The sequence below is a fragment of the Uloborus diversus genome, unplaced genomic scaffold (genome assembly GCF_026930045.1).
Source record: "Uloborus diversus isolate 005 unplaced genomic scaffold, Udiv.v.3.1 scaffold_589, whole genome shotgun sequence".
Taxonomy (NCBI): domain Eukaryota; kingdom Metazoa; phylum Arthropoda; class Arachnida; order Araneae; family Uloboridae; genus Uloborus; species Uloborus diversus.
The window spans coordinates 84,701-94,493 of record NW_026558779.1 but is presented as its reverse complement, the minus strand read 5'-3'; the positions used below and the strand labels follow the sequence as shown (position 1 = coordinate 94,493).

At 32.1% G+C, this 9,793-nt stretch overlaps 1 protein-coding gene across 1 annotated transcript; it reads left to right on the top strand.

The window, feature by feature from the left end:
• The first annotated feature begins 1,153 nt into the window (after window positions 1–1,153).
• On the top strand, window positions 1,154–9,077 carry LOC129233657 (uncharacterized). Its single transcript, XM_054867633.1, has 2 exons — window positions 1,154–1,602; window positions 5,108–9,077. Exons 1-2 carry the CDS (start codon window positions 1,217–1,219, stop codon window positions 5,880–5,882), a joined length of 1,161 nt encoding a protein of 386 aa, XP_054723608.1. The 5' UTR covers window positions 1,154–1,216; the 3' UTR covers window positions 5,883–9,077.
• The last annotated feature ends 716 nt before the right edge of the window (window positions 9,078–9,793 follow it).

The window sequence follows — 9,793 nt, the reverse complement described above, 5'->3', positions numbered from 1 at the left end:
TTACTTTACTTCATAACTTTTTGCACACTACGGGAAATTTTGGAGATAACTTTTTTTTTGCTCTATTTAAATAAAAAAAGCGGTTTTTTAAGTGATCTTTGTTTTTAATAGGAAATGAGCGGGGAAGTTAAACTAAATAGAGATGGATAAGAAAACTTAGAGATAGATCGTAAAGGTAGATAGCCGCCGAAGGCGGCATTAGGTAGATACAGAGATTGAGATTTAGTGGACAAAAAATGTTTTTTTCGAATTAATACTTATATAAATAAAAAAAGATTGTTCATTACTGTCAGAGATAGATATGCATAGATCGTATAGATAGATAAACAAATATAGAGGTTGATACAGTAAATGGACAGCAAAGAAAGAGACATGCCCGTCATTTAAGGAACTTCAACGAGGTGTCAATGCTCCCCCCCTCACACACACACACACACACACCATGACTTCGAAAAAACAATGCTTTCACATAAAAGTAGAAGTGCTTTTTGTTATTTTTCGACAAATATTTCCATGAAAAGTACGCCGTTTGTGTCTCCCCTCCCCCTCCTTTAATAATATTCCAACCGACGGAACTGGAGATAGATCTAGAAAATATTTTATTCAAACTACTAATGATGTAGATAGATATAGATTGATTGATACCGCCACGAAGTTTATTTAAGCAGCCGCCGAAGGCAGACCGCAACATTGGCGTAAAAATGCGAATGATAATATTGATAATATAGAGAAAAACATTGATTAATACCGTCGCTAAATTGTCCAAGCAGCCGCCGAAGGCGCCAACCCTGGTGCAAAAAGGCGAATGGCGTAAAAAGGCGGACCAGCTGGTCGCCGCAAGCGGCTAGTTTTCAATAAAATAGTTTTAAAAAAGCAGAGGGTTAGTGCTTCTCATTTTATTTCCGCTCTTAACACTTACGTAGCCGCCCTAACCCTGGTGCCCTGGGCATGATTTCTTCATTCTGCTGCAAATCTTTATGTTGTCTTGGTCGGTCAGTAAATTTTCAAGAATTTTCTTAGTTATTAAAAAGAACAGAAGCATAGCCCATAGCACGTTCTTAATTACGTGACTGATTGCTCCCAATTGAAATTAAAGATTACTTTTCCTCAATTTTATATGCGTGTGTATTTTTCTCACCCCAGTTTCTTTTCCAGAAAGGCAAGCCTGAAACCTTCCGTCCATACTTACGCCTTGACCATTGGATGATACCTTGCAATGTGGGCTTTGCGCCCCGCCTGCTACGACAATGACATGCCCATTGACTTGCGCAAGAAAGTGGTGTTGCAGCGAGACTTGGAGGAGAGGGAACAGAAGGAGTCATCCCGCAGGTCGGAGGACGCCTTCGAACCCAGAGATTACTCTCTGAACCGATGCAAGGACAGGCATCATGAGTCCCCTCGACACATTTTGCCAGTTCGGAAGCTCTCCCCGTTCATGTCGGAGCAGTACGGGGTGCGCTGTTCACTAGTCAGTCCCGAGGAAAACAGGTGTCAGGATCTGAGGCCTGGAAACCGAGGAACACTTGAGACCGCTATCAGGAAGCTGCACTTCAACAGCCAGCTGAAGCGGAGTTCCGAAAGTGGAAAAGAGGAAAGATGCAGGTGGGTATTAGATATGTTTCTTAGATTAACCATTGATCAGGACTCTTGACTGGTCAATTTTCCCTAAAAGCCCTTTAAGGGCAAGCGCGTTTTTTCAAAATCGGCTCCTATTTCCCCTTTTCCTTTTAAAATTTCAGTTTCATTTTCGATTTTTTCTAACCTCTGTTATAATTTTTTTTTTCTAACAAAATTGGAATGTGTTGTTCATAACCTTACTACGATAATTTCTAGATTCTGAATCAAGTGGGTACATGACAACCAGATTTCGAAACCATTGGTTGTGCATAAGAAATATATTTAGCAGAATTTCTTGTTCCAGGCAAAACTACTTTTATTTAAAAATATTTTTTTAGCAGATTAATCAGTAAAACCTTGCCGATTATGAATAATGGGCTAAGAGACCAATTATTGACGATTAATCAGTGCATCCCTTATTTTGAACGTATAAAACTCAAGATTAAGGGCTCTCTCTCTCTCTCTCTCTTTTTAAATTCAGGTCCTTTTTCTCTATAGGGAAAACTAAAAATCTGTAAGCTTTGTTACTCTTTGGCCACGAAGATTTCCAATGGGAGAGGAATTAAACTATTTTATTTGTTAAGAGAGGGGTCAAGAAAGCAGATTTGCCTCAACAAAAACGAAGAATAATTGCTGTTAGCAGTATCAGAATTCTCTCCACGAAGTAGAGAACTCTCTCAAGGCATCTTTTAGTCAGAGCTTCACTGTACGAAACAAAATAAGGGAGAAATACTCTCTCCTCCGAACTGTAATGGTATTATAAACCTTCTCGGTTTGAGACACCCGAGGAGAGATTTGATTGAAAATCAAATTTTACGAGCTCTTTTGCAGTCACGAAAAAAAAAATCTGAAAGAAAATCGAGATTTCATAAAATTAAAGAAAATAAAGCGAAAACAAATGCATATTTTAAAAGCAAGCTATATAATAAGGTTTGTGTATCGAATTTTTTTTCTTTTGTATCCTCAAAAAAATAAACAAACACAATAAAAATATAGTAGATTTTCTCTAATCTGAACACTCATTGGACCAAAACAAAAGTAGAGTCCATTGTACTTTCGTTAAAATGTTTCCTGATTTTCATTAGGTATCATATATTAGTAGTTAATTTCAGCTATCTTCAATTCAACGTCTTGAATAACAGAACTCCACTTAATCAGTATGAATAAGCATTTCACTATTGTTTTGTGCCTCAAAACAAGTCTAAGGGCAAGGTGAAACTTCAAAACGAAAGAAAGAAAATATTTTTACCTCAGATTTTCAGAAAGAAGTACTTCGATTTTTTTTTTTTAACTTTTACCTCAAGTAAAAAGAGAGAGAGAGAGAGATCCCCCCCCCCCTCCTTTTTTAGCTCGTAAAAGACGATTGAAAAAAGACTTCGTTTGGAAGATTTTTAGGATCTAGCAAACTGTTGGTAACATCGCGAATGTACTTAAATTAAAGTTGAGTTAAGATAAAGCGATCTTGAAATCTTTTCAAATAATCTTGAAAATAAATTCCTAAGTTTGTTTATAATGGTACAAAAATTTCAAAAATAGCAAAGAATTTTTTTTTTGCAAATAAGCGGCTAAAATCACAGCTTAATAAAAATAATAAGCTATGTAAAAAAGGTCATTAAAAACGGAAATTCTGAAAAAAAAAAAAAGGCATGAAAATTTTGATCATAGCAAGAAACAGGTTTTAAGTAACATATTTAATGTAAAAGAGAAGGGTTTCAAAACAAAACCTGGACTTTTAAGTTAATGAACTTCAATTTATCTCTTTTTCTGGATACTAATTCATAGACCAGGTTAAAACACTTAATTTAAAACGCAAACAAATGAAATTCTGTGAACTAAAAGACGAACATAGAATATAACACACCATTTGAAACGATCTAAAACGCAACAGTAAAACGAAAACTTAGCTTTCCTTTTTTACAGCCTTCTATATCTCATCCTAATGTAATGTTCTAACAACTTAAAAGTAAGTTAAGAAAAATCCAGTCGTTCCTTTTAGCAGAAAATATATTTTCTGAGCAGGAAGCGGCAGTTTTTCTGTTCCATGGCAGTACCAATTAGAAATGTACTGATAAGCAAATTGGCCGATTACCGATTAATCGGCTGTTGATAATCGTCCGATTAATGATCATAATGATTATTTTTAATGCTTTTTTCTTTTTTTTTTTTTTTTTTTGACTTTAAATATAGTTAACAGTTTATTTATGAGAGACGATTTTTCTCCTCTTTCCTAATTTTCCAAAAATAATTTCAAAATTTTATGCAATTTATTTCAGTCAATTTTTATATTAATGTTAATAAAAGCACTTAATGTTAACCAGATATGAAAATTTAAAAATATTAGGGGCGGTCTTTGGTCAGCAGGCAAATTTAGGAGCATTTTTTAATTTAAATTAATTTTTAAATTATTAGTAGCCATTTAACCCAAGTTTTTTATTCATTGTAAAAAATATATATATAAGGTTATCTAAAAGCACTATTCTAAAGGGGAATATATATACATATTTTTTTCTTGTTGAATCAAAACTTAATAATTTAAATAGTGAGTTGTGTCATGCAATTATATGTATAGTTACAAGGAACAAAATAACTGAAAAAATATTCAAGTTGTGTCACCAAAAGCTGGGGTTAAGGTATCATCGTAAACTTTAGGAAATGATCCTGATTTTCTTTTAAGAAATAAAACAAAAGAGTTGGGGGGGGGGAGAGTTAAGGGGAGATTCCTGTGGAATCATATACACTTTTGTTTATTTCTGTTACATTTCTGTCCTTCAAAAGATTAATAGAAATAACATAAAACTAAAAAGAAGCTGCAAGGCAGGTGATATGGAAAACGTTGGCGAGGAGGGAGGGGGCATCATTTTTGCATTCCAATTTAAATGTCCTGTAATTTAATTATTGTTCGTAGTGTTATGCGAATTTCAGCTGTGAGAGTTATTCTTTAATATTTCATTCAGTTTTACGCACTTTCTAAACTATTTGTTTTTACTCTGTACACGTTCATACTGCAGTTCTAAAATAATGTTTGCAGCAAATTACGATTATTTTATTGTTCATAAATGTATTCATCATATTTTCTTGTTGAAGGTACGCTTGAAAGAAAAATATTTTTTTCCTTCGATTGATCAGCAAAATTTGGCTGATTATAAATGATCAGCAAATTGGCCGATTAATCGGTGCATCCCTAGTCCCAATATTCATTGCTAATGTTTTTAATAATTAATATGAAGACACATTTTAATGAAAATGTCATTTAAAAGTTGTAATTTGATAACCACAAACGAATGCAAAGATTTAACCGAAAGTGTTTCAAAGAACAATGGATTATGTGGCTTTTGAAACCTGCATATTAAAAGTTCTTAAATTTTTACTAAGTAAATATTTCAGTTCATTAAATTCTAACACATTTTGAAAAATTTATTTTTCAATGCTCTACAACTTATTAGAAATCAAATTATGGTAAACAATAAAATCAATTTCTTATCTTCAACAGATCCATCGATGCCTTACTGGAGAACAAAAAGGAAAATTCTGTGAAAGAAAAATCTCCTGTTCGGTCCAGCAGTTGTCCTAATTTACTTGAAATAATTGCCTTAAAACCACCGAAATGCCATCAACCTGCTAACCATCATGACATCATTCGTGAAGTTGAAGTATATGACCATCAGACTGATAGGATGCCCATAAAGTATTCTAACTCAATCAGATACTCTCAAGTGCAGGACGAATACCACGAAACTTCCCCAGTCATAGGTGGAGCTAGAAAGAGAAAATCTTTTACTCCTATTTATGGTGATCGGATTCCATCCCCAAGAAAGTCACCCGAACATCATCCCTATGAAGAGTATTACTCCCACCCAGAAGTTCTTCGCCAGCAGCTACATCAGCATAGTAGATCTCCGTACCTATTGCATGTGTATGATTACTACCAGCAGCTAGTCCAAAGACTGCGAGAACATTCCACGACTAATCTACGCATGCATGTTCCAGATTCACCAACTCCTACAGAGGAGGACATGCAGCTTGATGCACAGAGGAAGAGGCCTTGTCGTGCTTTGACTGGTAAGCATGTAAAACAAGGCACTGGAGCAAGCATATCTACCTTACTCACCCTACGACAGAAAATTCAAGAAAGACAGAAAGCTAAGGAAGACCAACCGAGAAATTTACTCAATGTCTCAAAGAAAATGTGCCCTTTAAAAAAGAATACTCCTAAAAAGTCTAAGCAAACTTCCAAAACATCTTTAAATAAAATTAGTAACTTTTGATATTGCGCTAGCTTGTGGCAGCTCGTGAGTTATAAACTTGCAAAAATCATAAGGCATTACTTTTTTTACTATGGAATATTTATTTTGTACAAAAAGACATGTAGCTGAAATTATTACTATAAATAATTAAATCTTGAAAACATATCATGAATTTAGTCTTCAAATTTAAAATAACTACATATTAATTCATCTAAAACATTGATGTAAATCATTGCTTTTCGATTTCAAATGTGGCGAATGAAAAAGGAAATCTGTGTTAAAAAATAGCTTTATGCTGAGTAACAAATTTAAACAAATTTGGTTATGATTTATTGCAAATTATGAAAGAAGTAATGTAGTTTAGTTATTGTATGTTTTCCAGAAAGAGAAAAGAAGCTTTTAAGACCCACAAATCAGTTGTGTTTTTTAGTCTTTTAAAATTAAAAAAAAAAAAATACTAATGATAGTTACCAATTTTTTCCCTTATCATAATGATTGTAAATAATGGCGAAGTCTAATCAATCTGTTTTAACGAGCAATCTACTACAAAACGTTAGTAAACATACACTAAGAGCAGTCTTCCCTGTGTTTCTTCTTCTACATTCTTGAACTACTGGAAAAATAACAATAAGTCATTATTAAGATTTGACAAATCTGTATTTTCTGTAATTAATATTCTCTGAGCTGGTGTGTGTTTTTTTTTTTTTTTTTTTTTGAGACAATGGTAATATTATAAAAAATATTGTGGTAAGAAGCAGTTTTAAAACAAGTTTCACATACCTTTGAAATCCAGATAAATTTCTACCCTTTTCATCAATTCGTTAAACTTTTTGTATACTTAAAGTCATTTAATCTTCTTCACCATCACTGCTGCCACAAATAACTAACACAAAATCTTTCAATTATTTATCTGTCATGTCCATAGTAAAACTTGAGAAACTTTTTATGTGACTAAAAATCATTGGCTGCTTTGCTTTTACAATGTATACAATATCTTTGATTTTCTTTTCTGTTGTTGAAATCCTTTAAAATTATTTAGCTGATATCATACAAAGAATATGTAGTTACCAGTTCAAACCTAGCAAGGGTTTACAGTACTTTTATCACATTTCCTAATTCAAAAAATTGAAGTCATTATTACTTTAAAAATCAGCATTTTATGCAACAAACCATTAAAGAATAACAGGAAATTTGCTGTTCTTGAAATTATATTTTGCAACTGTAAAAAAAATAAAAATGGGTTCTAAGTTGCATAAATATTGTGATATATTCAATGCATAAAACAAGCAGGGAAGAGAATGAAAATCATTTTCAGAAACCATATGCTGTTTTACAGCTATATATTGACAGTTCATCAAAAGCATATAAGCTTTGTGCCATTTATTTATATCTCATACTGCATTAAATAAAATATTTTCCTCATTCATAAATCATTTTCAAAGCATCATTCTTCAAAGCTCTTTTGACTGAAACTCGTGAAAATTATTACTTTTGAATTAAATAGCTCAAAACATCAAAACGAATCGGCAATAAAATGACAATGTAGCATAAGTTTCATAAGGACTGTTTCCTTGCTTTTTGCTTGGTCCATGACATTTCAAGATAATCGCCATAAACGTTTAATATACAGTAAAATCTCATTACAGCAAATACGCATTTAAAAAAAAAATTTCTCGGTGAAATAAATGTTCAGTCTTATAGTAATAACCTTCAGGTTTCTTGAATTCCATTACAACCTAACTCCTGTAACAACAAATAAAATGTGTATTCCCTTAAAGTTTGTTGTAACAAGATTTTACTGTACTTATAAATTTTTAAAATTAAAAAAGCAAAAATATTTGTTTTCAAATTTCTTTTCTGATACCTTAAACCAAAAAATATTCTTTTGGAAAAAAAATAGAAGTTTACAGTATTTAATATTTTTGTGATTTTTCGAAATTATTATAATGCATCAGTCAGATCAAAAGTAAATGTAAAGTACTTTAACCCCTTGACACCCGAATGGCTTTTCTAAAGTACATAAATACATAGCAGTGTTATCACTGGTATGTATTTACATACTTACAGTGCGCAGGGCTAAGTTCTGGCTGACCACACTTCCTCATGTTATCCAAAGTCATGAGACAAAAAGTGACAAACAGTTTAATATAACTAGAGGCCATGTGCTAGTATCTTAATCCGTAAGGAAATTAATATATAATCCTTCTATTTCATGGGCTGATCAGACAATTAATTGGTCTATTGGTAGAAACACTAGCACAACATAGTGTCCGATGTCTCTTCCGAAAAGGGAGACCAGAAACTGAAAAACGACAGCTCAGATACAAATAAAACATGACAAACATCTAGTTGTCATCTATGACAAGATCAGGACCTATGCATCATATGGCCTGGATGTCAAGGAGTTACTAAATTATTTTTTTATTACATTGGCATTAATCTTTTAATTCTTGAATTTTCACCCTCTTTCAAAACTTTTAAAGTGAGAATTAAATCCTAACAGATCTCCAGGAAAACTTCTAAACATGTCAATTATTTATTTAGTATAATGGTTAAATACAGCATTTAGTAACAAGTAGTTGAAATAAGTCTTCAAACATCTAAGTGGCAAATTATTACCGAGAGTGAAAAATTGATAAATTTCAACATAAAATTTATATTTTAATATCAAAAGAATTTTGCAAGCAATAAGTCATAATTCACAGAAAAAGTGCCTGAAAATTGGAGCAATATTTTGACATTTTAAGGAAAAACAAATTTTGTAACACATATTCCAAGCTTGCTTTTAGCATTGGTGTATGGATTTTGTACATTTTTCTACTGATTTTTGTGTCTCCATTCTGTGGGGAAAGTTTACTTCCCCATGATTTGTAATGTGTAAATTTGTATGCATTTGTAATTTATTTTTTGATGAACAAATATTTTCATACCTTATTTATTTTCCATTTTGAAACCATGGCTATCTGCTGTTTTGATAGAAATTTTACATTTGTAGAATGTATAATGAACTGTTCTGTGTATAAATGATGTATGTTTTATATTTGTCATTTTAATACAAAAGCAGCCTGAGCCAAATGGTTGCTTTATTTATAAAAATCATTTTGAGAGTATCATAAGCACTCAGAAATCATTCCAGCATAAAGATATTTATGTCATTGCATTTAAAACCCTGTAACATTCCTGCTTACTAAGCAAAATAAATGACTTACATAATGAGATTTATGTGCATTATTGATCAAAAATAATCGAGACAAACATTAGCATTCATACAGCTTCAAAAATGGGGGCACCAATACACCCAGGCGGTTTAGGGTACTCTCAGAAAGGCTCCTAAGTGTTTGCCCACACGCCCACAGAAAACTTTAAAAAATTATTAATAAAAGCCAGGGCTCGAAAATATCATGATATTTTAGAAAATATTCCATATTTTGGTATATATCCGACATTTTCAATCAGCACAAACTAAAGTCTTCTAATAAGGTTTCTTTCATTATACTTATCTAATATTTCATTTTACATTTTCATCAATATTAATGGAGTTAATTTAGCATTAGCTGTTTTACTCCTTTTTCTTCTGTTAACTACTTTTACACAGTTATATGATTCAGAAATAAAAAAATAGGCATTAGCCGGTGCACAGTCATTAGAAAAAAAAATTCTGACCAACGTTTAATATTTAATCAGGCACTTATAATATTAATTTAGATTGCTACATTACTAATATTTTTATGAATATAAAATAAAAAGGAATATGGGCAATTCCATGAAACTAGGGACACCACAGTAAAAAAAAAAAACCTTCATGGTATCAGTAATTCTTTCCTTTCATATGAGGCAAAAAAAGACCGTATATTTCTAAAACTATGTGAAAAAAGTTATAAACACATTTTTTGTAAGCTTTATGGGCAAATTTTGACAATACTATACTCGGT

What these genes read in the sequence shown, in the direction of transcription:
- LOC129233657 (XM_054867633.1), top strand. Translation starts at nt 1,217, where the DNA reads ATGTGGGCTTTGCGCCCCGCCTGCTACGACAATGACATGCCCATTGAC. An exon ending in GGAAAAGAGGAAAGATGCAG is followed by an intron (nt 1,603 to 5,107) that starts GTGGGTATTAGA and finishes TATCTTCAACAG; the next exon opens with ATCCATCGATGCCTTACTGG.